Source organism: Camarhynchus parvulus, chromosome 26, assembly GCF_901933205.1.
Source record: "Camarhynchus parvulus chromosome 26, STF_HiC, whole genome shotgun sequence".
Classification (NCBI taxonomy): Eukaryota; Metazoa; Chordata; class Aves; order Passeriformes; family Thraupidae; genus Camarhynchus; species Camarhynchus parvulus.
Window position 1 is genome coordinate 107,318 of NC_044596.1, and position 25,634 is coordinate 132,951.

General features: G+C 53.9%; 2 protein-coding genes across 2 annotated transcripts; both read right to left on the bottom strand.

The window, feature by feature from the left end:
• Nucleotides 1-507: 507 nt before the first annotated feature.
• LOC115913619 (myb-related transcription factor, partner of profilin-like) lies at nt 508-3,882 on the bottom strand. The gene is made up of 2 exons (XM_030965758.1): nt 3,185-3,882; nt 508-1,171 (listed from the first exon to the last, which is right to left on the bottom strand). The coding sequence occupies exons 1-2, from the start codon at nt 3,666-3,668 to the stop codon at nt 645-647; spliced, it is 1,011 nt and encodes a 336-aa protein (XP_030821618.1). The 5' UTR covers nt 3,669-3,882; the 3' UTR covers nt 508-644.
• A 1,084-nt stretch (nt 3,883-4,966) lies between these two features.
• On the bottom strand, nt 4,967-25,606 carry LMOD1 (leiomodin 1). The gene is made up of 3 exons (XM_030965773.1): nt 25,233-25,606; nt 6,926-8,515; nt 4,967-5,765 (listed from the first exon to the last, which is right to left on the bottom strand). Exons 1-3 carry the CDS (start codon nt 25,491-25,493, stop codon nt 5,739-5,741), a joined length of 1,878 nt encoding a protein of 625 aa, XP_030821633.1. The 5' UTR covers nt 25,494-25,606; the 3' UTR covers nt 4,967-5,738.
• Between the last annotated feature and the right edge of the window lie 28 nt (nt 25,607-25,634).

The following is a 25,634-nucleotide window of genomic DNA, read 5'->3' on the forward strand; positions in this document are numbered from 1 at the left end:
AAGGGCAACGCCCCCAAACCCTTCCCGCAAATCGTAATGTGGGGAAACATGAATTCTGCCCTGTCCCTTCTGCTCCTGAGACTTCTCCCTCCCAAAATTGTGTTGGTATGGGTAATTCCCACCAAATCAGCTGCTTGGATGAGCCAGCCTGGAGTGCTGCCGCCCACTCAGCCCCTCTCACTCAAAACGGAGCGTGAAACCACCCCTGGAATCTTTCGGGTGAGAAAACAGCAAATTCTGTGCCGGGATTGGGACTGTGGACGTGTGAACAATTCCTCTATCCATGCCCTCTCCCCTGGACAGGAATAAGCAGGGGAGGGTGGGTGGTGTGTCACCCTGATGGTTGTTCCTGGTGGGATTCATCCCTGCCAGCACTGCTAGCTAAATTTGGGACCAGAGTCCATCAGTCCAGGAGAAAAGCCAGGCAGAGCCGCCTGGAAGGACAAACCCCTCTTCCATCTCCCAGCCCTCTGCATCATCCCCAAAAACCGTCTGAGCTGCCCAGAGTGGGGGGAGCCATGAGGGTGCAGCTCCGAGTTTTATTGAAGTGGGATGGACAGGAAAAGAAATAATAATAAAAGCAGCGACGTGGGCTCTGGGAGGAGGTTCTGGGGTGTGTGTACACAGCCAGCTGCGTGGGAGGCTCAGGATTTGGGGACCCCTCGCTCCCGGAGGTAGAGGTCACGGATTTCGGCCAGGCTGCGACTGAGCCCGCCCAGCGCCTGGGCGATGCCGCGCAGCACCGCCGTGGTCTCCCGACGGCTCTCGGCGTATTCCCGGCGGAACGCCCGCATCTCCTGCACCAGCCGCTCATTGGACTGCACGAGGCTGAGCTGGGGGCGCTCGGGGGTCCCGTCCAGCCCCCCGGGGGGCCCCGCCTCTCCCGCGCCGCAGTGACTGAGCTGCTCAGCCTCCTGCTCCAACAGCAGACTCGGGAAGTCGGAGCCCAGCGGCTCCTGCTGCCCGCGGAGGTCGCCGAGGGAGAGTTCGGAGGGTGCGGAGCGCGGCGGGCTCCGGCTCCAGCCCTCGCACAGCTCGTTGGGCGGGCAGATGCCGGTGCGGGGCAGCCGACAGTCTGAGACGCGGCCGGGAACGCCGTCGGCAGCGGGGCCGTGGAAGGGCTCAGTCTTCACCTCCAAAGGCTCCTCCTTTACCGGTTCCTCCTTTACACCTGTGGGACCGAGGGCGAGCACAGGGCAGCTGCAGGGATTTCCCGTGCTCCCGGTGCCCCACGGACCAAGTGGCAGACCCTGTTGTCTCCATCCCTGTGCTCATACATCCCCTCTCCTGCACCCAGTCCCAGTCCCATCTATACCTATCTCCATAGTTCCGTGTCCCTCAAGATAGTTTAACCCCATCCCCTGTCCCTTGTCCCTCTCCTGTCCCCAGTACTCCCATACCCCTGTTCTGAATGTGGTGCCCCCATGTGCCTGTATGGTCCTGGTACCCCCACGTCCCTGCCCCAGTCCACACATATCCCTGTCCTGAACGTGGTGCCTCTACGTCCTTGTTTGGTCCTGGTATCACCATGTCCCAGTTCTCACCCCACTAACCCCCATGTCCCTGTTCTGGTCCCAGTCCTGGAATGTTCTTTGTCTCTGTCTTGGTCCTGCCCCATGTCACTGTCCCAGTCCCACCACATCTTTGTCCTGTTCCCAGCCCCTTCTTATCTCTGTCCAGGTCCCAGTACCCTGTGCCTTTTGTCCCTGTCCTAATCCCAGTCACCCATATCCTTGTCCTGATCCTGGTACCCTTCTGTCCTGGTATAGGTACCCCTGTTACTCTCCCTGTCTCCTATGTCCCTGTCCTGGTCCTCCCACATCCCTGTCACCTGTCCCAATATTCCATGCTCGTATCCCTTTGCCCTGACTCTATGTTCCCTCTGCGTCCCTGCCCCACTGTTCCTGCCCAGTCCCTCCATGCACCTGTAGTGGTCCCAGAGTCCTGGTCCTGCTTTTGCCCACATCTTGGTCCCAGTCCCCTCACATCCCTGTCCTGTTTGCCTGGATCCATGTCCCAGTCCCTCCATGTATCTTCCCAGGCCTAGTGATGCCTTAGGATGCCCCCATATCCCTCATGTTCCTGTCCCAATCCTCCATGTCCCTGCCACTGTCCCCTGTATCCAAGTCCCTGTCCCCCATGGCATGGTCCCAGTGTTCCTGTCCTGGTCCCTCTACACACCTGTCCTGCTCCCAGTTTCTTGCTCCTCATCCCCTGCTCTTGGTCCTGGTCTCCCATGTCCCTGTCTAAGAACCATGTTTCTGTCCTGGTCCCCTGTGTCCTGGTTACTCCATGTCCCTGTACTGGAGGAACCAGTGCCTCTGTGTCCCTGTCCCAGTTCCTCATGTCCCTGTCATGATGCCCTGTATCCTGGTTCTCCAGGTGCTGATCTAGGCCCCCTGAGTCCCCATCCCCATCTCCCCATGCACCTGCCCCTGTGTTCTGGTCTGGCTGTGTCCCTTTCCTGGTCCTGTCTCCTGTGTCCCTGCATGCACCTGTCCTGGTCCCAGTGACCTGTTTCAGTCCCAGTTCTCTTGCATCCAAGTCCCAGTCCCCCATGTCTGTGTCCTGGACCCTCACATCTTGGTCACAGTATCTCCATGTCACTCTCGTGGTCTCCTGTGTCCTGATCCCCTCACTTCCTGGTCCCCTTGTGTCCCTCTTCCTCCCAACCTCTCCCAGTCCCAGTGGCCCTGTGTCTGTGTCCTGGTTTCCCATGTCCGTGTCCTGGTTTCCCATGTCCGTGTCCTGGTCCTGCATGTTCTGGTGCTGGTCCTCGTCTCTCTTGAGACCAGGGTTAGATGGGATACTGGGGAGAAATTCCTCCATGCATATGTCCTGGTCCCAGCATCCCCATGTACCTGTTGCTTGTCCCCACTTCCTAAATCCATTTCTCCATGTCCGATTCCAACTCATCCGTGGCCCGTTTCGTCCCCATCCAGTCACCCAGCAAGTTCCTGCCCCATGTCTGTGTCCTGGTTCTTCATGTCCCTGTCCCACCATACACCTGTGCTGGTCCCCCTGGAACCTGGTCCCAGCATCCCCGCGACCCTGCCCCGCTCTCCCCTGTCCTAGTCCCGGTCCCGCATGCCCGCGTCCGTGTCCTCCGTGTACGTCTCTCCACTCTTCCGTCCCGGCCCAGCATCCCCGCGTCCCTGCCCCGTCCCGCTGCCGCTGCCCGCACATTCACCGTGCTGTGCCGACCCCTCGGCGCTGCGCATCGGAGGGTCGGTTCCGGCGGCGCCGCGAGGACCCCAGACGGGGGCGGGGGCGGGCCCCGGGCCGGGCTCGGCCACGCCGTTCCCGTTGCTCCCGTTATTCCCGGTGCTCCCGGTGTTCCCGTTCCTGGCGGCGGCCCTGCCCGCCGGGCCCTGCCGCTCCAGCCGGTGCCGGCTGATCTTGTCCCCGGCGCGGCGGCGTAGCCCCCGCCAGCGGTTCTTCACCTCGCCGATGTCGCGCTGGTGGCGGCCGGCGGCGTTCACCTTGTGCGTGATCCGCCACCAGATCTTCTGCTTCTCGTACGCGTTCACGCTACCGGCGGCGGCGCCGAACAGTAGCGGCTCGTACCGGAGCACTTCGCTCATCAGCACCTCCAGCTCCTGCAGCGTGAAGTTCGGCTTCCGCTTCAGCAGCCCCCGCCGCGCCCCGCCGCCGCCCGCCGCCGCCATGCTCCCCGCCGCCTCCGCCGCCTCATGCCGCCGCCCCGCCGTCCATCGCCGCCGCCGTGTGCCCTGCACCGGTTCCCCGGTACTGAGCGGGGGAAGCGGAGCCGGACACTCCCGGCAGCCCCCGTCGGGCGCTGCCGCAACCGGATCCGGGACGGAGCGGACGGGCCGGGGCTGCACCGGGCCCCCTGCTAGCCCCGCCGCGCGCCGCTCCGCCCCCGGTGCGTTAACGGCGGCCCCGGTGCGTTAGCGGCGCCCCCTGCCGGCCCCGCCGCAAACAGCAGCGCTCCCGGCTCGGTAACAGCACCCCCTGCCGGGCGCGCTCCCTCCCCATCGGGGGCTGCACAGCCCCGCTCCGCCCCGGCCCCCCTGGTTTAGTGACACCGTCGGTGCTCGGGCGACGCCCCTGGTGCTCTCACCCCGGGGCCGGCCGGATGCTCGGTGTGGGATGTCCCAATGGCCCCGTGGTGACCGCGTTAGCAGGGGCCGCCCCAAGGGGCAGGAGTGCGGGGGCAAGGGGCATGAGAACCCCGTGGTGCGGATACTGCTCCTCCCGCTGGGGCCACGGCTCTGCTGCAGAAATGCCCCCCAAAACGGCGTTTTACCTGTACCGGGAGCCGCGTCTCAGCCACGTACGTGTGCGTCCCGGAGCAGGGGGAGCCTCCAGGGGGACACCGGTGTGCTGCTGCATCCCCAAAACGGCCCCTGCTCCGTGGTGCCACGGGGGAGAACAGTTCTGGGTGACCCCGGGGGTTTGGGGTGCTCAGTTTTGGGGTCACACCGGAGTTTTAGGGTGACCCTGAGGCACCCAGTTCCGGATTACCTTGGAGTTCGGGGTGACCCTGGGGCAGCCCCAGGATTCCCAGTTCTGGGTGTACTCAAAGCGTTTTAGGTGACTGTGGGGTGTACTCAAAGGGTTTTAGGTCCTGAGGTGTTTAGTTCTTAATGACTTCAGAGTTTTGGGGTGTCTGCACGGCTCTGCGTGCCTGGTTATCTGTGTCCAGCAGCAGCAGGGTGCCCCATTTCGGGGGTTTGGCTGTCCCATTTGGGGGGTCCTGGGTGCCCCATTTGCAGGGGTTCTGAGTGGGTGACCAGGGACACCCAGGTTGGGTTGTCCAAGTGGTCCCAGGGTGCCCAGTTCAGGGTGGGCTATTGGGTGTGGGAGAGGGAAGAGCTGCCCCTAGCTGAGGTTGCTGAGTCCATTCGCGGACACCCCCTGTGCCTCAATTTGGGGTCTGGGGGCATGGACCAGTCCAGAGGCACAGGAAGCATTGGGTGAGCTTTATTGCTGATGCAGTGGCCACAGTCATACAAATCGTGATCAAGATGTCACGACAGGAAGGATGGGGGGAGGAGGATGGGCATCACATGACCCCAAAACCCACTGCCCCCCTTGAGCTGGTGCTTTCCCTGCTCTCTCTGAGGCAGATTTGGTTTCCATACTCTGAGGGTTCTGGGGGTCCTCCTGCAGTACTGTGGGTGCATACAAGATGCCTGAGCTCCTGGCCCCAGCCTGGCTCCCTGTGTCCTACCACTTCCATGCCCCCTCTTTCCCTGGCTGCTCCCTTCTCCCACCCTCCCATTCCTCCTGACGTCAAGCTCGAACCCCCAACTCTGCAGCCACTGCTGTGCCTGAATCCCAAAACTCTGCTGGCCACCCAGAAACCTTGTGGTAATGTGATGATGGTCTGGGTGTCCCCTGCTCCCCCCCACGGCTGGGGGTACTCTTGCTCACCCCAGGCTGGACCCTGGATAGAGTGGGGCGCCAAACCCCTTTGTTATGCTCTGACGGGGGATTTCCATAAGGATCAGCTCTGCAGACCCCTGCTCTATTCTCGGCATCTCTGGTGGGGCACAGTGCTGGTAGAAGAGTGAGCTTGAAGGCTTCACAACCATCAAAAATTAAATACAACCTCCTCCATTGTGTCCTGCTTGGGCCTGGCCCATCCTCCGTGTCCCAGAGAGATCCCTGCTCCTTGGCGTCGGTCACTGCAGGTTCCAAAGGGCTTGTCACGAGAAAGGTGAGTGTCTGGGGGTCTGCCATGGGCTGCAGGGGAAAAATCCTCCTGCTCCCTACTGCAGCAGCTTCGGCAACTCCACCTGCAGGGAAGCACACCCCATTACTGGGCGAGCAATGGGACGGGGTGCAGGACTGTCACTGACACAGTGTAGGGACATCCATGGCAGGGCTAGATGGGCTACTGGGGTGAAATTCCTCCCTGTGGGGAGGTGGGAAGGTGGGGAGCCTGGCACAGGTTGCCCAGAGAAGCTGGGGCTGCCCCATCCCTGGAAGTGTTCCAAGGCCAGGTTGGATGGGGTTTGGAGCAACCTGGGCTAGTGGAAGGTGTCCCTGCCCACAACAGGATAGAGATGATCTCTAAGGTCTCTTCCAACCCAAACCATTCAATGACCTCTTTTTCTTGGCCAGGCTGCCGATGGACAGCCCAGCAGGGACACAAACCACCTGGAGTGTGTGAGAGGTTTCAAGGCTCCATGCTGGGACCTTGAACATTAGGCCCTTTTATTCCAGCAGTTATTACTGCATGGCGTACATACTTGACAATGTGCTGCCCAAGGGTGAATTTATGGGTCTCCTGTATTAGGAGGGGAGTTGCTGCCACAGCTTTCAAGCACCCAGGCCACCCCTGGCTAAGTCTAGCTGTTTTGAGAAGTAGGCCACACCTCTCTGCTGGTCCCCAAGTGCTGTGTCAGTACCCTCAGAGCAACATTCAATCACTCATATGTAAAGAGTTCAAAAGGATTAGTCAAGTCCAGACTGGGGCTAACATCAAGAAATGTTTCAGTTGTTTAAATGCAGATGGAACCTCTCCAGCCATCCTGGGCCACCTTCTACCCCAGGGGCATGGGCTCAGCCACAACAAGATATCAAGAGCCCAGTGAGTTATAACTTACGGATGGGTTTTTCCTTGTGTCCCACAGCCCCTGGATCCTGGTGGATCTGCCCAACACAGGAGCTCTGCCAAGGGATAGATTTGCACCTGTCATGCTCTTTGCCAAGGGATGGATCTCTTGTTGGATGCTCTGCCAAAGGATGGACCTGCTGACCTCATCTGCTCTGCAGGATGGTATTAAAGGATGGACCTTCCTTCCCCATGTGCTTGGCAAAGGGATGGATCTGCCCCTGTGCAGGGGTTGGACACAACCCCACTCCAGAGAAGGACACTGCCAGAGTGACAGTGACTTTGACCTCAGCCCCCAGCCCCACCCTGTGCATGGGCCCCACCTGGCCCTGCACTTGCCTTCTTGAGCTGTTTGAGGTTGCTGGAGCGAATGGCTGCCAGGAGCTGGTCTCGAGAGTTCTTCTCCTGGACTGGCAGTGCCCGGTCTCCCAACTTCCTCTGTGTGGCTGGCGAGAGCGAGTTCTTCAGGTTCTCGTTGATCATCAATGGTGGGGCGAGCGGAGGAGGAGGTGGGGGTGGTATGGTGGGTGCCCCTCCTTTCTTGGGAGAGCTTTTGGGGGAAGCCTTGGGGGATGGCTGTGGGGATGCCTTGGGGGACCCCTTCAGCACTGCTCCAGGCTTGGGCACCTCCAGGAGGTCTTTCTTCTCCCCCCGTTCCTGTGCCAGTTTCTGCTCCTGGAGGCGTTTCTGCCTCTGCCTGTCCATGTTTCGGCTCAGCAGGTTGGTGACAGTCATGCGTGGCCCAGCCAGCTCGAAGTGGTAACCCAGCTTCAGGAGTGTGGTGTTCTCTTTCAGGAGCTTGGCAATCTCCATCTCTGTTTTCCCCCCACAGATGTGCCGCTGGTTGTGGAAACGCAGCTCTGTCAGTGTGTTGTTCTGCAACAGGGCCCGGAAAATGGCCAGGATACCCTTGCCTGTGATGTGGTTGGAGTCCAAGTTGATGCTTGTCAGTACCTTGTTGGACTTGAGCATTATGGCAATGGCAAAGGCCACGTGGTCATCAGCGCGGGTGTTTGCCAGGGCAAACACCTTGACCACAGTGTTGAACTCCAGGGCCTCGGTGAAGCGCACCAGGGTCTCATTGTTGATGCAGTCGGAGTTATTCACATTAACCTCGGTCACCTCAGCGTCATTGTTCTTCACCTTCTCAATGAGCTCGTCAAAGATGCTGGAGGCTTCATCGTCCTTGGCTTGATCTGCAGAGCTGCTGGAGGAAGACTTGGAAGGGCTGCTCCCAGCTGCTGCCTTGGCCTCCTGTTTCTCCTCCACCTTTTCTGCCTTTTCTGCTTCCGTCTGGGATTTATCATTCTCATCTACCTTGGATTTTTTCACAGCTGAAGCCTTTTCCTCTTCTTTTTTATAATTTTCTTTTTTACCTTCCCCTCTTGTGTCTTTTTCTGCCTGTTTCTTTGATTCTGAACTGTTCTCCTCCTTTTTGTCCTTCCCTGTGTCCTTTGATGCTGAATCCTTTTCTTCTTGCTTTTTTTCCCTCTCTGTCTCCTCCTTTGCTGCTGAGACCTTCTCTTTTTCCTTTTTATCCTTCCCTGCATCCTCCTTTTTAAAACATGAGCTGTTCTCTTCTTCCTTTTTATCCTCCCCTGCATCTTTCTTCAACTCTGAGCTCTTCTCTTCCTCCTTTTTGTTCTTCCCTGTGTCCTTCTTCAACACTGAACCCTTCTCTTCCTCCTTCTTGTCCTTCCCCATCAGCTTTTTTTCCATGGCCTTTACTTTATCATTCATAGCTTTGTTCTCTTTGCTCTTGGTCTCAGTCTCAGCTTTACCTTTCAGGTTTGTTTTCTGAACACTTTCTTCCTTTTCAGAGTCTTCCCCCACTTTAGCATCTTGTTTCTGGGCCACTTCTTTGGAAGGAGATTCTTTTCCTTTTTCTTCTTGATTTTTGTCTCCCTCATTCTTGCTCAACCTGCTTTCCTAGTGGGAGAAAAACACCTGGGAATTACAGAAACAGGTGCCTCTGACCTACAGACTTGCCACCTCAGTCCCGCGGTCACTGACCTCTGTCACATGGGAACATCCTGCAGCCTGTGGCTGGCCTTTGAAGAGCAATGTTTGGCCCAGCCAAGGTCCCAGCTCCAGGGAAGGGTTCAGCATGAGTGCCTTGAATGTAGGCAGAGCCTGCAGGACCCAGGTGTGATGAGGTCCTGCTGCAGCTCTCTAAGGCAGTTCTACTCTCCTTCTGCCTCCAGCCCCCCCTCCCAAAGGGCTCTGGAGGTCTGCAGGACACCCTCCCTGACAGGCCACAAACTAACAAGGTGTAGGAGGCACCTTCTCTCATACCCCCTCTAAATTATAATTTTTTAATCATTTTTCTAACTAGGGATGGAGGTAGTGCCTGTCTCCCTGTGAGCCCCAGGTGCTTTCCCACCGTTCCTAAATGGTTTCCAGCTGGATGCTTGGTGGCTTCTCCCAGTCTGTAGCCCAAGACTCTCCACACTGTCCTGGATGTGTGTGCAAGCAGGGGAGAGTCCACAGCAGTGTCCCTAGTGACACTGCTGACCCAGCAGTCACTCCAACCCTGGGTTCTGCAAAACCATTCTCCTTTCAACGGCAGTTTGCACTTTTGAGCAGAAAACTGAGGAAGTGGGAGCATGGCATTTATAGCTTTCTAATGCATGAGGTTCTCCCAGCATATCTGCTCCCAGTGTCCAAAGACATCAAAAGAGGGAAGGGCTTGGAGAGTCTGGGGGAAGGTCAGAAGGAAGTTCTGGCCATTTTTACAAGCACGTGACCCTTACCCTTGGTACAGCCTGTCTTGGGCATTGCTGCTGGCCATAGCCAACTCCAGCAGCTTGGGGACACAGCCAATGCCTTGTTGCAGCCTTCAACCAAGGCTGAAGGGCTGGGAGGGGTCTCCATCAGCATTGGTACAACCTTTGATATGGTTCCCATCCTTCTCTCTGGCAGTTGCCAGAGCTGCCAGTTAGGTGGGATATTGGGAAGAAATTCTCCCTGTGAGGGTGGTGAGGCCCTGGCACAGGGTGCCCAGAGAAGCTGGGGCTGCCCCATCCCTGGAGTGTCCAAGGCCAGGTTGGACAGGGCTTAGAGCAACCTGGGATAGTGCAAGGTGTCCCTGCGCATGGCAGGGGGTGGACTAGGATGAACTTTAAGGTTCCTTCCAACCCAAACTAGTCTGGGACTCCATAACATGAAGCACATCCATTCCCAAGGGAGAGGAACCAAGGCTTCAGGTGGCTGAAGGGAGATGAACTTCGACACTGGGACCAAGTTTGCTGCACAGTGGAGGATACTACCATAAATTTCACATCAAGGTTTGGCAATTTAGATGCCCTTCTCCCTCCTCCACAGCTAGGGAACACACAGGCCCTCAGCACTGGCCTGGCTCATCATCTTTGCTGGAGAGATTTTAGGACTCCAGGGAAAGGAGGAAGGAAGATGCCTCTGGGAGATGCAGCTGTGATGCCTTTACAATCTCCCTGGACCCTCTCATGATCAGAACAGCACTGTGGCTTCACCCAGTGCCTGGAACCCCCAGATCTGAATGCTGACACCACAGTCTGCAGTCAGGCTGGCCTCCTCTTCTTCATCCTGGTGCTCCACAGTGTCCATACTGGGGCAGCATAAGGCTGAACTTTCCCCACATGCAGTACTGCCAGCCCTCAGGGACAGATTTTTGTGGAAAGAACTGGCTGTGCATGGGCAGCCCTGGGGACTGTTTGTACCTGGTGTATAAACAGATGCCATCAGGGACGAGAGAGCTGTTTGTTTAGTTAAGCCATTTTTTGGCTCCTGGCGCAAGGCTGAGCAGGGACAGGAAGGCTCCTGCCAGACCTCTACAGAGCCTGGCCTGGCCTGGGGGCCCCACAGTCCCCACTGCTGCCACCCCAGGGACCAGGGATGGGGCTCCCATGCACCCCAGTCCTGGGTGCTGCAGGGAGCAGGTGATGCCACCTCCTCTGGCACTGAGCCAGGGGTCCTTCTCACCAAGCTGTGGTCTATTCCCAGCACGAGAATGGTGCACAGATGCTCAGTGACATCCTGAAGCACCTCAGTGGAGGAAGAGCCCTGGCAGGAGGACTGTGGGATGAGGATACTGGTGTTGCCCTGCTGGTACCCAACAGGGCTTCTCCAAGGTGTTTGGGAGTGCCCAGGTTGCAGGTTCCTCTGAGAAGGGACATTTATCCTCCTCAGGGCTCTGTGACCCTTTGGTGACCCCAGGCTGAGCACCCATTGAGTCAGAGCCAGCAGCCTCCATGCCAACTGCTCCAAAAATCTTTCTCCTTCCCAGCCCAAGCTCACCCAGCCTAACACTGGTGAGCTCTGAATCTCCCCTGAGCACCCTGGGCACATCCAAGATGAAGAGGAGCAAAGGGTTTGGCCAGGGATGAACAGAACTTGGAGAGAGAGAGAAAGACCCTGGTGAGAATGACCACCAACCTCTCCCATGCTTGGAGAAGGTGAAGGTTTACTACAAGCAAATTAAACTAGAAAATATTAAATCTATGGAAAATCCCTACTTGGGAAAGCTGCTGCAGTACATGCTGGGTATGTACTGTTATGTGGTTCAAGCTTCCATTCATGGATGTGTGGCCACGTGTCCACGTGCTGCAGTCTGGGGGAGGAGAGACCTGGAGCCGGAGAATGGGATGTGGGAAAAGAGGTGGGGGAAGAGAATCAGGAGAAAGAGAGCTGGGAGAAGTCAGGGAAAAGAAGCTGGGGGAAAAGGAGCCAGCTGTGGCCCCAGGCACGGGAACGAGGGAATGCAACAGATATGCAGTGACCATCACGGGTGTTTCTGCCACTGTGGGTAGCACTTGTGGGATCATTTGCTTACAGCAAATTTGGGATGCATCAGAAGATCCCATCTAAGAGACGCAGTTATTGGAAGAAGTGCTGGATGGTTGCAGGGGATGAGAGGGGTTCAAGCTGCTTCATCTCCTGTGGAGCTGCCTTGGGAGAGCCCTTGGCACGCACCCAGCTCCAGTGGCAGCAGAGGGACAGGAATCGGGAGGAAAAAAGTTCAGGCAAGAAACCAGATCTGTGTTTCTAAAACCAAGGGTCACTGTGGCCCAGCTCTGTCCCTTGCTGGAGCTTGGGGTCATCTCCAAAGCAGGTCTGCTCCAGGCCCTGCATGAGGCCACGTGTGCCCAAGAGGGAACATGTCCTTGTGTCCTCCTGCCTTTCCACCATCCCAGGGCTCTCAGCGTGTCCCACTGGCCCAGCACAGGCTGCAGCAGCCAGCCTCAGGTGTCACCAGCCCACCACTGGTGATAATTCCAAAGTCCTCACCTCCAGGCTGGAAGTGCAACTGAAGTGGAGCTCGGAGGCAGAGCTGTGTTTCAGGAGAGAGAAAAGCACCTTTCCCTTGCTCTGGAACCCCTGGCTGCCCCCATGGCCACCAGCACAGCTTCTCCTGCAGCCCAGGGCCAGCTGTCCCCTCTTCATGGCTATCCTGAGTCCTGCCTGCTCATTTCTTTCTGCCCACTGGCATATTTACCTTGGGTACCTGGAAACCAGTGCTGCTGCATGCACTCAGTGCCATTCCCTCTGCCAAGCACATTTATTAGGGGAATTATTTCTACACAGCATGTCAGACCTTTAAAAATAAGCCTAATGAAAACAGCCTGGTAGTCAGTTGATTAATCACCAGTGTTTTGATGAACTGAAATGCCTTCCTGTTTCCTCTAAATAGACTAAAATGAGCACTGCCGTGGCTTGTTAGCATTTGTAACCCTCAAACCCACTCAGATGTTGCCTTAAAAGGCAAAGGAGACTGGGAACTTCTTGCCTGGAATCCAAGCACTCGCTTCAGCACTGAGCAAGGGATGGGGCTGGGGATAGAGCTGGGGACGGGGAAAATTAATCTGGAAGTGGAGTGAGGGTCTCACTTCCTGCCCCAAAAGCCCCACAGCTCATTTTGGGGTGGAAAATGGCTGGTTTAGTGGCAGTTATTGATCTGGCTGTTTGTTTAGCAGGCAGAAGGTGGGCCCAGTCACCCTGCTGTGCCCACAGCAGATTCCAAGCAAAAGAGGAGAGGAGAGGAGAGGAGAGGAGAGGAGAGGAGAGGAGAGGAGAGGAGAGGAGAGGAGAGTTACCCAGGGATTCACAAATTCTGTACCCAAGATGAGGGAAGGGGCACTTGGTGGCTCAGCAGCTGCTGGTACATCAGTCCCTAGCAGAGGAGACATGGAAAGGCATTTGCCCAAGTTTAGTCTTTGTAAGGGGCCAGCTTTCCCCAGCCTGCAAGTTATTTTCAGAGGTATGTCCTGGGAAGAGTCCCTCATGGTCTCACCACGGCAGGATGTGCTTGGCTCAGGCAAAGAACAAGAGGTGAGGATGGAATCTTGGGAGCATGAGCAGCTCCGTGCTGGCTCCAGGGAGGAGTACCCCATTGAGGTTCAAGGAGGGCTTGGCTGGGAAGCCAGAAGACCCCCAAGATCAGAAGGGCACAGAGCTATTGGAGAGAGTCCAGAGGAGGCCAAGAGATGCTCTGAAGGCTGGAGCCTCTTATCTGGAGACAGACTGGGAGAGCTGGGGGTGTCCAGCCTGGAGAAAAAAAGGCTTTGAGGAGACCTTAGAGCCCCTTGCAGTGCCTAAAGGGGCTCCAGGAGAGCTGGAGAGGGACTTCGGACAAGGGCCTGGAGAAACAGACTAGGGGCAATGGCTTCTCTCTGCTGGAGGGCAAGGATAGGTAGGATACTGGGAAGGAATTCCTCCCTGTGAGGGTGGTGAGGCCCTGGCCCAGGTTGCCCAGAGAAGCTGGGGCTGTCCCATCCATGGAAGAGTCCAAGGCCAGGTTGGACTGGGCTTGGAGCAACCTGGGACAGTGAAAGGTGTCCCATGTCAGGGCTGGAATGGGATGATCTTCAAGGTCCCTTCCCACCCAGACCATGCCATGATTCAAGAGTCCACAGGTTCCTCTGTGCAGGTGACTGCTGGGGACATGAATCACGCTGGTCCCCATGAGGAAAGGCCAAACCTGCACTTGCAGCTCCTGTGAAAGTGGCTCCAAGAACAGTGAACTCAACTCAACCTGCAGCCATGACCCTGGCTTGGTCTCTAATGTCACCTGCAGCTCTAGGGGCCTCTGGAAGCTGAGTATGAGACATCATCCTGTGATGATATAAGAACTTCAGGGGAAGCTTGAGCCAGGATCAGGTCCATCCCAATCATCTGTACTGCTGGGAAATCTAGGGTCAGCTCCAAGGTGGCTGGTAGTGGTTTCTGCACATGCACTGCAGCCCACCATGACCCTCCTCTGGGGACCCACTGCCTCCCTCCTTTCCAGCAGCTCCCCAAGCAGGGCCATGCTGGCTGTCTGGCACGTGGATTTGGCCACCAACAAAGACTGTCTCACCAGAACCAAGCTCCTTGCAAAGCAACTGCAACCCCTCCAGAGCTGCAGACTTGGGAATAACACCCAGGCCAAGGGGTTGTTCCTCTCTCCCAGCCTTTGCTGGGATAATAAATTCCTCCTGCAGCCTATGAGACATTTTCCGGATCATCTCTTGGCATGGCATGGCTTAGACAACACCAGCACAATTCCACTGGTCCCACACAAATCCTGAGTGGCTTTTGGTGGTGGAAAAATGGGGAAGTGGGGGAACCCAGGAATGAGGCGGGATCTCTGAGACACAGACAGACAATTCACCAAAATCTCCTGGTCAGCTGTGGGGGTCCCAGACCACACTGGTGAGGGAAGGAAACTGTGTTGAGTTACTTAAATTAGCAGATTTCGGAATAATTATGATCCATGACTAACAAGTCAATCTTCTTTCACTGCCTGGGGGGTTTCAGTCTCTCCTACAGCCCTCTATAGGGCTGCTGCCAAGCCCTATAAAGTCTCCAAAGCTACCACAAGACTCTAGGATTGAATTCATAGCTCTAACTTTGGGAATCACTCTCTGGAGATACCTGCCTACCTGCCAGACTCTGAGGACTCCTATGTTCCCTCTGTCTCACCCACCTACCCCAAATCCCAGCCAGAGCCCATGAGTGAGGCACCAGCATCCTTCCACCCCTCAGTGTGACCCTAGGGCTGAGCAGGCTAAGCAGGAACCCTGTGAGAGCTCCAAAGGGACAGGGATATCCTCTGAGACTGTCCCACTGCATGGAGAAGATGTTGAGGTGGCTGGGGGCAAAAGCAGGGGGGTTGCAGGTTGTTTGATGTTCCTGGTATTTGGGTACCTGCTTCTGGAGAGGATTGCTAGAGTCAAGCCAAACCACAACAAGCTGCCCAAGTTCTTTTCCTCCATTCCTCAGCCAGTTTTGAGTAGCCTAGGGACAACTCAGAGCCAAGAACATTCCCAGAAAGAATGCTGTGTCCTTGGCTGAGTCCTGGGAGCTGCTGAACCTGGATTGCCAGTGACCTGCAAAGGAAGCAGGATAGGATTGCAAGGCTTCTGCTGACTCTGGGACACCCTGGACAACCCTCCTGCTCCTCAGCTCAGAGCAAACACCATGGAAAGCTTTGTGGGAGACCCTGCTCACATCCACGGTGCTTCTTGAGAGGGATCAGGCAGCCAAGAGTCTCTCTTGGCACATTTGGGCTCTTTTGGCAGGAAGGTTGAAAGGACCTCAGCTTTCAGCACTGGGACATACATGACCCCTGGCCATGCTCTGTGTGCTAAAGCCCAGAGAGATATAAGCAACTCCTTGCCCTGCCCTGCTTCACATATTATCCTGTCATTTTAAAAAGGAACTCAGCTTTTCCCCTTCCCTTCTTCCCCCATCTCTCTGACCCCAAATATCACTGTGTCTTTGCATGTCTCAGGCCAATGTTTTTAAAAAGTCCCCTTTCTGAGACACAGAGCTGTTCTCCAGAGACTGGGCAGCTTCTGGCCCTGATTATGCCTCTTTTTTTCCCCTGAATTAAGGCAATAAATGTTTTAACTTGGTTTCCTTTAACAGAAGAGCTCCAGCCCTTCCATGGAGATGCAGCTATTTTCCAGAAAGCTGTAAAGCCACTGAATACTATGCAAACTTTTTCTCATCTAACAAAATTAAGTTTTAGAAGTCCAGGTTTTTCTCTTCTATTCGCTGTATTCCCAGCCCTTCTACTGGCACTGCCATGGCTGAACTGGATATTCCCAAGATGAGACCTTCTCCCTGGTTGTCTCCTCTTCATCAGGGATTGAAAAGGGCAGGGAATCCCAGCAATTAACACTACAACACCTCTAGGCTGGATTTCTGCCCAGTGCACTTTGTGGGAAGCCCACATAAAGCATTCATTGGATTTTTAGGAACAGCAGAATTGCAATTCAGCCCTAGCAAGTCTTAATCCTATCCCCATCCTCTGTGTCATAAATGCTGGATGGTCAAGGAACAGGACACTGCTCCCAGCCTCTTGGCAACACATGGGCACATCTCCAGGTCCCTTGCTGGTGCAAGTATCCAATGGATCCCATCCAGCAGCCCACGGAACCATCACAGATACCCCCTGGCAGTGGGCACCTGGTGCTGGAACATGATCCTAGGTTCTTGAAGCAGGTGAGATAAGCCAAGCTCCAGGTGCCTACCTGGAAAATCAGGACAGTTTTGCTGGTCATTCCCTTAAATAGTTTGTGGGAAACAGGAGCACCAGCTCCTCAGGCTCTGGCACCACATGGGAGCGGCATCCCAGGACAGAGCACTTAGTAGGCATACAGCCAGGCATGCCAGGGGTCACCGTCTCTGGTTCTTGGGAACTGGGGAATTCCCTGTAAGGAAGAAAATGGCAAATCACTCTCCTTGGCAGAGGCTGCCATGGCTATGCAGGAGCTCATTCCTGTGCTGGGCATGTCCAACATATGCCATGGTGCCTTTGTCAGGAGGAGGGACCCCTTGGAGCCCTCAGCAGTATGAAGCATAAATCCTGACCCAAAGACTTTGCATAAGCCCTGGGCTGCTCAACACATGGTCAAGGGGTTGCACAGGACACCTCTATGACCTGAGCTGGCGCCTCTCCAGTTGTGTTTCAGGAAATCACAGAATAATGGAACCATTATGGTTGGAAAAGCCATCTAAGCTCATCATGTCCAGCCATTCCCCCAGGACTGCTATGTTCACTGCTAACCCATGTCCACAACAGCCACATCCACATCCACACAGCTCTTAAATCCCTCCAGGGATGGTGACTCCACCTCTGCCTTAGACAGCCTATGCCAGTGCTTTACAATCCTTTCCATGGAAATTTCCCCCAGTTTCCAACTTGAACCTTCCCTGGCACAGCTTGAGGCTGTCTCCTCTCCTCCTGTCCCTTGTTCCCTGGGAGCAGAGCCTGACTCCCACATGGCTGCAGCCTCCTGTCAGGGAGTTGTGCAGAGCCAGAAGGTCCCCCCATAGCCTCATTTTCTCCAGGCTGAGCCCCCCCAGCTCCTTCAGCCACTTCTGGGGCTCCAGACTCTTCCTCAGCTCTGTTCCCTTCTCTGGTCCTGCTCCAGCCCCTCAATGACTTTCTTGTCCTGAGCAGCCCAAAACTGTTACTGGGATTGAAGGTGTGACGCCAGTAGTGCCAGCACAAGGCATGGGCACTGCCCTGGTCCTGCTGCCACACCATGGAGTTGTTTCCACAGCTCCAATTCCTTTCTGTTTTCATCCTTGTTTGCTGCACATTCTGGGCAGAAGAAAGGACAGAGCAGGACCCTTGACCCTCCATGGTGTGTCTGTCCCCCACCATCCTGCCAGCCACACCTTGACTTCAAAACATATGCCCTGACACTGAGATCCTCTTGCTCCATCCTGCCATGATTCCCACACAGCAAAGGGTAGGCTGGAGCAATATGACCGGTTAATCCCAGCGTCCTGCTGGAAGCTGAGTCACTGAGATGGTTTTAGCACACAAGTGATGTCATAGTGCTGCGAAAGAGAGGGACACATAACGGACCCAGCTCTTCTCCTCCTCCATGTCTATTTATCACCTCAACATAAACACATATTAAACCTCCTGGGCAGCTCAGCCCATATAAGCTAAACACTTCAAACACTTTCATGGATTTATCTGCATCCCTGTTGTGCTTTATGTAAACATAGAACTCGGAGTTTTACTCTTTTTTTCCCAATTGACTAGAAATCCATGGGTTTCTTTCCCTGCTTGTGCCCTTAGATGGACTGTGGATCTCCCAGACTTGTGTGTGCCTTTGGCATGAGCTCCAAGTCACTGGGAACGCTTTGTGCTGCAACTCACTCTAGTCACAAAAGGAAAAACAAGGAAAGCAAAGCTTCTGCCCCCAAGGGCATCACAAAAACACTGATCCAGCTGTGAAGGTCTCTTTCACACCATTTTTTTATGAATGCAGCTGAAAGATGCCTGTGTTCTCGCTTCCCATTTTTCAGCTGTTCTCCACAATGCAGATCCTTCTGGGAGCTGTCATGGGATTGTTCTTGCTTCTGTGTTAACCTTGGAGGGTTGTTTTATCATCTGCTGCAGGTAACAGCTCCTGCTGCTGCTGCTCTTGTGATAGGGTTGGGACTTTTTCAGAAACTCAGAATGAAACACAGAGCACAGACAACAGTTTTCATTTCTGAGCAATGAAAGGGATCTCCTGGACTTCACAGAATTACAGAATCAATTTGGTTGGAAAGGGCCTCTGAGATCATCTAGTCTGATCTGTGACCAATCCCCGCACCTTGTAACCCAGCCCAGAGCACTGAGTGCCACATCCAGGCATTCCTTGGACACCTCCAGGAAAGGGGACTCTACCACTGCCCTGGGCAGTCCTTTCCTGTTCAATATATGACCACTCTTTCCATGGAGAAATTCCTTGTGATGTCCAACTTGAACCCTGGGAGCAGAGCCCGACCCCCACCTGGCTGCTCCCTCCTGTCACGGAGTTGGAGAGTGACTTGTGCAGCTGGAGGGACCATCTGTGGCCTCCTTTAAAGACCAAATAGGAACGGCTCAATACCTTTGGTTTCTTTCTAAATGTGTGACTAGTTTGGATATCCTGGCTATCATCCATGGAGGAACGCAAAGCCCAGGAAGCTGCCAGCTCTATTCCTCCCTGTGTGCTAGTGAAAGTACCCACAGCTTTACCCACGGCTCATTCCATGGGCCGGAAGCCACTGCAGAAGCCTCTGGATGGATGTCCCAGTGTCACCCACCCCTTTCATCTCTTTTGGGAGGCCAGAAGCTGTTCAGAACAATTTATTATGGTCTGTTCTCTCCTGTGAGAGAGATGAGACCCTGGCACAGGTTGCCCAGAGCAGCTCTGGCTGTTCCATCCCTGGAAGTGTCCAAGGCCAGACTCGACAGGGCTTGGAGCATCCTGGGGTAGTGGAAAGTGTCCCTACCTATGGCAGGGCTGGGTGGAATGGTATGGGCTTCAATGTCCCTTTCCACCCAAACCAGTCTGGGATTCTGGGATTCTTTGAACTTGATGATCTTAGTGGCCTTTTCCAATCATAAAGATTCTCTGATGAGGTAAAAGAGACCAGGTCAGGACATGGCTAAAAGAAAGGCAAGAGCTGAGAATTAGTGAAGACTCTTGGAAGGGAGAAGGAATGGTCTTGGCAGTCAAGAGAACTGAGAACAGAGAACTGGGTGATAAACAGAAGAGCAGAGTTTCAGTACACGTGTTAGGGACAAACTGCGAAGATACTCAAGGAATGATATAACCCCTGCTGTACCCTTGTCTGCAAATTCCCTCAAGTCTGAACCAGCAAATTAAATAAAGAGCTCCTTTTTTCCCCTCCAGATATTTTAATGAAAAGATGACAAGCTTTGAGCATTAATAAAAAATTTAAATCCTGACTTGTTTGCCCGTGGTGTTGAAGAAGGGCTCACTGCTGAGGATCTCCGCTTTTCATAGAGGGAAATCAGGTGACTGGATTAAAAATCACCCAGCAGCAAGTTCCAAGCCTGAGAGAGTCGGAAAGGAAGGCAGGACTTTTTACAAGACCTTCCCAATGTCTTGTAAAAACAAATCCTTCTCCAGGACCTGCTGTCCTCTGGCACCAGCATCCTTCAGATACACAGAATTTGGATGAAATAAACTCTCTGAGCTCACTGCTTTTCCCTCTGCTTCCAGTCCAGGCCATAAGGAGCCTGTCCAGTCTCCAAGAAGAGAGCTTGGGGACATGGAGACATTCCCAGGACCCTGCAGGGATAAGGATGCATGGACCTGGAACAGGAGGAGGTCTTGCTTGCAGAGGAGGGCACTTGGGGAGTGGGATATCTGAGAGAAAGCGAAAAGGTGCTGGAAGATAACTGAACCACCTCAGATTCTCCTGTGCAAAGGGGGTCCAGCCTTCATGAGACAAAAATACAGGGACCATTTGCACTGTGCACATCTGGCCCTGGCTGTGCACATCTGGTTCTGGCTGTGCAAAACTGCCCTGACATCCAGCATCCCCTGTTCAGAGTCTTCTCCTCAAGGAAGCTGGTCAGTGGGCTTCCATGGAAAGAGACACCCATGACATGAGTATCTTCATAAAAAATTGGGTTTGTGGCCCTGGAATGATTCCCCTCTATAAGCAGGATAATGATCCCTCATGCAACTTCCCTGCACTTCCCAGCCATCCCTGCTTGAAGCTGCATGCAATCAAATCAAAACAAGCCCTGTTGGGAGGCAGGACTGGGAACTCTGATGGGATTTGGACAAGCAGGTGCCCTCCCCTTACAGGTGAGCTTCAAAGAGCATTTGGACAACTCTCTGAGGCACATGGTGGGTGAGATTTCGGGGCTGTCCTGTGCAGGGCTAAGCAGCTAGACTCAGCGATCCTGGTGGGTCCCTTCCAACTCAGGATATTCCACGATTATGTGAGCTGAGGGAAGAAGGCTGCATCCATTCCCAGGGAAGATGGTGATGCTAGAGAAGGGAAATCACAAGGAGGAGCTGTCTCTGCCATCATGCGCTTGGTGTTTTGGGAGTCACCAGGGTGCTGTGGTGAGGCCAGGTGAGAATCCAAGGAAAGCCAAGAACAGCTGCAGGTGGATTTTGTGGAATATTTCAGAAAATAAAACTTCCTGTTGTGGACTTGGCAACTGCTAAGGAGGACTCATACACCAAAGCACCAGTCCATGGCACATGTGGTTCACATGGAGATCCTTCCCATGATACAGCTCTTCTCATCTAGGTCCCATCTGGCAGAGGTTCCCTGAGAGTGTTTAGGGCTAAACAAATGCCAGTGGGAAAGATCATAGAATTATGGAATGGTTATGCTTGGAAGGGACTTTAAAGATCATGCCCTTAAAGATCATAATGGAAGAGACCCCACGGATGGGGTGTTCTCAGGGTATAACTGTGCTCTGTGCACAGATACATGGTTTTTATAGATGTCACCAGCAATAGAGGAACTGGACCAGCTCCCACAGACCACATTTCCTCTGAGAAACCCATCCCACAGGGACAGCTGCACAGAGCCCCTGTGCCCTGGCACACACAGCTTTTCCTCTTCTGGACAGAAATCCCAGGCATGATACAAGGATTTCAAGTGACAGCAAGTCAGCTGTGCCCCAGGTAACTCATGGAATTCTAGACTGGTTTGGGTGGAAAGGGACCTTAAAGATCATCCCAGTCCACCCCTTGCCATGAGCAGGGACACCTTCCACTATCCCAGCTCCCAGCCCCATCCAACCCAGCCTTGAACACCTCCAGGCATGGGGCACAGCTTCTCTGTGCCAGGGCCTCACCACCCTCACAGGGAAGAATGTTTTCCCAATATCCCATCTAACCCTGCCCTCTGGCAGTTTAATACCACAGCACCAACTTCACAGCATGTTTCTAACTGAATTTTTCTTGTTATGCCTGTGACAGTAAAGAGCCATGAGCTAATAGAAATAATCTCTTCATTTATCTACTCATGACCAGCCTCCGTGACACATGGACCTTGTTGAGTACATCCAGAGAGGGGCACTGGCCCAAGCCCCACCCTTAAGCTGGGTTATACTTCCACTCATTAGCAAGACAAAATTAAGATTAATTTATTACTGCATCGCCAAGATGGGAATTTGGCTGCTCAGTGTGGAAAGGTTGGGGCAAAGCTCACGTCTATTTTGGGCTGTTTATAATCTGCTTCCTAGTTACCCTAGTTTGCCCTTTTCATCACTAAGAAGATGTGTCATTATGTAGTTAACAAAATTTCTAAATATATCCACTTCTCCCAGTATTTAGGTGGAAATGTAGGTGCCTGGAGCCAGTCCAAGAACAGGGCAATGACTGCAAGAACAGTAGGATGGGCAGAAATTCAACATTTCCCTTCAAAATACCTTATTTTGCAATTTGGAGGGATTCCTGCACATCCCAGCTAATACACAATGTCCCACAACAGAGATTCCCATCAGGAGGTATGGAAGAACAGCAGGGAGGACATAAGAAGAACATGGAACTTCGAAGCAAATCCAGAGGAGGCCACAGAGATGCTCTGAGGGCTGTAGCCCCTCTTATCTGGAGACAGGCTGTGAGAGCTGGGCGTGTTCACCTGGAGCAGAGAAGGCTCCGAGGAGACCTCAGAGTCCCTTGCAGTGCCTAAAGGGGCTCCAGGAGAGCTGGAGAGGGACTGGGGACAAGGGCCTGAACTGACAGGCAGGACAATGGGGAATGGCTTTTCACTGCCAGAAGGCAGGGTTGGATGGGATATGGGGAGGAAACTGTTCCCTGTGAGGGTGAGGAGGCCCTGGCACAGGGTGCCTAGAGAAGCTATGGCTGCCCCTATCCCTGTCAGTGTCCAAGGCCAGGCTGGATGGGGCTTGGAGCAACCTGGGGTAGTGGAAGGTGTCCTTGCCCATGCAGGGTTAGAATGGGATGAACTTTAAGGTCCCTTTCCACCCAAACCATTCCAGGATTCCATGAACTAAGGACAGATAAACTCTGTGTAGTTCAAGGACGAGAATCTGCCCTCCTGTCTCTTCCTACTGAAGAGACATCAGAGATACAGTGCCTGGCATTCCTAATTTAAGGCATCAAGAGAAACTTTTGCAAGCCAGAAGCAGATGTGTGAGCAGGGCAGGGGGTGGGAGGGGGTGGTGAAGCACAGGCAGCAGGGTCAGGGAGTGAACGGGAGGTAATTCCAGTGGGAATTACCTGTGAACATCTAGAAGATGTTGTACTGTGTCTGTGATGTCTCTTCAGGAGATCTCCTTGGAGCCCTCTCTTCTCCAGGCTGGACATCCCCAGCTCTCCCAGCCTGTCTCCAGATCAGAGGAGGTCCAGCCCTCAGAGCATCTCTGTGACCTCCTCTGGATTTGCTTCAGAATACTGGGAGCTGTTGATGAGAGGAGCTGGGATGGACATGTATGGGGTGATGCCTACACACCCTGGGGGAATGCCAAGCCCGTGGGAGGGCAGCCACCATGCCTGTGCTGGCTGGCACAACATGAAATCTGCTGACACATGAGAGGGATTTGTCATTGGAGACCTCAGAGCTCTGAACAGCTGGGGGAGAGTTCAACACCTGCCTGGGGTGCTCTGGATGGCTCCATGTTCTCATTCCATCCTTCAGCAAAACATAGCCCTGGGGCTTCCTTGGACAGAGGGGACCATTGGCTTCCTGCACTGTTTTTTCTGACTGTTTCTGTGGTCTGATGATCCCATCCCATCCCACCCCATCCTGGGGCCCCATGGCAGAAGACAGCCCTTCTCCACCACCAGCATGATCTGCTGTGCTAGCGCTGTAAACTGGCATTTTCTAGGTGTTAATCCCAGATCCTAACAATGGCAGGGAGGAAGGGGTGTAAGATATACCTTTTTTCCTTGACCTCCAGGGATTGAAATAGAAGATGAAAGTCAGTTCTGCCCTATCCAGTTACTGCAACACAATCAAACTGGGCCATTTTCACTGACAAACTTGACCTGCTGCCAATTTGCTTTGTCTTCCACAGCCTGAACCTCCTTAACTCAGAGGGCAGCAGGAGATTTTCCAGGACCCCTGTGCTGCCCTCCCCTCCAGCCAGAGCCCTACACCATAACCCAGGTGTCTCTCCTCCCCAGGCCACCCCTTTCCACACCCCAAGTCTTCTCCCACTGCACACACACTCTCAGGCATTTCCAAACAACATTATGTTAAATCAGGCATTTTGCCAGATCTCTTTTTAACAAAACTCACAAATTTTCCTCCCTTCCTCCTGGTCATGGACACTTCCCTATGCCAATTCCCAATCAAGCCCTCATGTTCCAACAGTTAACACTGAAACAGCAACACAAATCACGTCAAACCCAAATGTCCCCCCCACCTGAAAAAGCAAATTTTTTAGTGTCACCTCTTGGGATCACCTGCAAACAGTGGTCACTGGGATGATTGGTCCTACATAAAAGCATTTCCCTCTCCAGGCAGGTTTGTCCTGCAGGACCTGCACTTCCCCACCATAGGGAAATTTTCCACTGATGAGGAAATCAAGGCAGAGCCCTTGTGGTGATGGGCACGGCACTCACTGTCCCCCAGCCCATGTCAAGCACCACATATAGAAGGTGAAAGCTGCTCCTTTATCCTCAGAGCCAGAGTGAGCTCCTAGGCTGCCCAGGACAGGGGTGGGAAGGAACAATTTATTCCCTTGTTCAGCTCTCCAAAATCAAGCTTCAGTTATTTTTCCTGGTGCAATTTTCATTCCCACTCATCCCAATATTTAGAAGGGAATAAGGGTATCTATGCAACAGTCAGGAGAGGACCCTCCTATATAAACTCCATAAATATCCAGAAAGAGAAATATCAAGTGCTCTGAGGTAGTTACAGATTGATCACCCAGCTGGAAGACCCAGGGTACAGCTGGGTGACCTGGAATAGATCTGGAATCAGAGCCAGAGCAGAGCAGTGCTCCACAATACTTGGCACTGCTTGTGCTGCCAAAACTCTCCAGCTCTGGTACAGCAGATGCGAATCCTGCCTGCGACATGAAACCAGCCCATGACCACATGGATCAGCTGCTGCAGAATCGCTGTTTTTCATTTTTTTGGCTCAGCCTGCCATGAAAACTAGGGAAACCAGACACTTCCCAGGCTTCCATGCACAAAGCACATAGCAAATACTCTTAGTACTGAGGTTAATAAATGTTACAGAAAAGCAGGACTGTCTCCCACTAAGGCACAACACTAAAAGAGGAAAAGGACTGACATGAAGCTCTCAAGCTCCAAGCAAACTCTTAAAGGATTTGCCAGGTGCAGAGAGGGCGATAAATATGCTCAAATCAAACTAAAAGAAGGAATTTTAAGTGAACAATAAATGCAAAACAAATGGCACGGGGTAAAACCTGCTTCTCGATGTGATTTCCCTAGAGCAGGAAACATTTTTATTCCACAAGAACCAGAGACTGTTTCATCTTTTGCACAAGAAGAACTGAAAGGATCAAGAGTTCAGAGATCTCCAAAGGAGAGGGAGGGAAAAAAAAAAAAAGAAAAGAAAAAACGCAGCCCGTGGCATCGCTATCACTGCACCGGCCCCTCCAGCAGCCTCCTGCGAATCCCAGCTCCGCTCCCAGCCCTGCCCAGGGATGTTAGAGAAGGGGCAGGGAGAAAATCCCTGGCACCAACACAGGTTTTGGCTTTACTAGTATCACCAGGATTTTATGGGACACCCTGTTTCCTCCCGGAGTGCCAGGACCAGCTCCCTGGTCTCTCCAGGACAGCTATTCCTCCTCAGCAAGCGCATGCCTTTCTCAGGTTTTGTGTTTTCCATCTTGTCCCTCACTCAGCCCGGGGGAAGGGGAGGTTTGAGGTGTGTTCCCACTTTTCCCGCAGCAGCAGCGGGGGACGTGACTTACGTCTATCGAGTGCTCCCGCTGCAGGAGCCTCCTGGTGTCCTTGTCGTGGTGGCTGAGCGCCGTGTCACAGTTTTGTGGGCCAGGTAAGGAGTTTTCTGATTGGTTTGTCTGACTGCGCTCCACAGGGATGCTCCCGTCCGCATCCACCCCATCCAGCTCCTTTTCCAGCTCCTCCATCTCCTCTGGAGACAAAGTAGACAATAAATTGTCTATATCTGGATCTTCACTAACTTGTCGCCGGTATTTGGCCACTTTGGACATCTTGGCTCGCTGGCGAGACACGGTGGCGGTTGTGTGGTACCCAAAGCAGGAGAAAAAAGAGAAGCCGAAGCTCCAAGGCTGCTCCCCGAACGGCAGCAGCTGCTGAAGTGTTAAATCTCAGCAGCTCTCCAGCCCGAGATA

Bases quoted from the DNA above. Each gene is read 5' to 3' on its own strand.
- LOC115913619 (XM_030965758.1), bottom strand. From the start codon at position 3,668: ATGGCGGCGGCGGGCGGCGGCGGGGCGCGGCGGGGGCTGCTGAAGCGG. The intron at 1,172-3,184 runs GTGCGGGCAGCG...TCGGTCCCACAG, and splicing joins GTCGGCACAGCACGGTGAAT to GTGTAAAGGAGGAACCGGTA.
- LMOD1 (XM_030965773.1), bottom strand. From the start codon at position 25,493: ATGTCCAAAGTGGCCAAATACCGGCGACAAGTTAGTGAAGATCCAGAT. The intron at 8,516-25,232 runs GTAAGTCACGTC...TTCTCCCACTAG, and splicing joins AGCGGGAGCACTCGATAGAC to GAAAGCAGGTTGAGCAAGAA. The intron at 5,766-6,925 runs GCAAGTGCAGGG...GCTTCCCTGCAG, and splicing joins ACCTCAAACAGCTCAAGAAG to GTGGAGTTGCCGAAGCTGCT.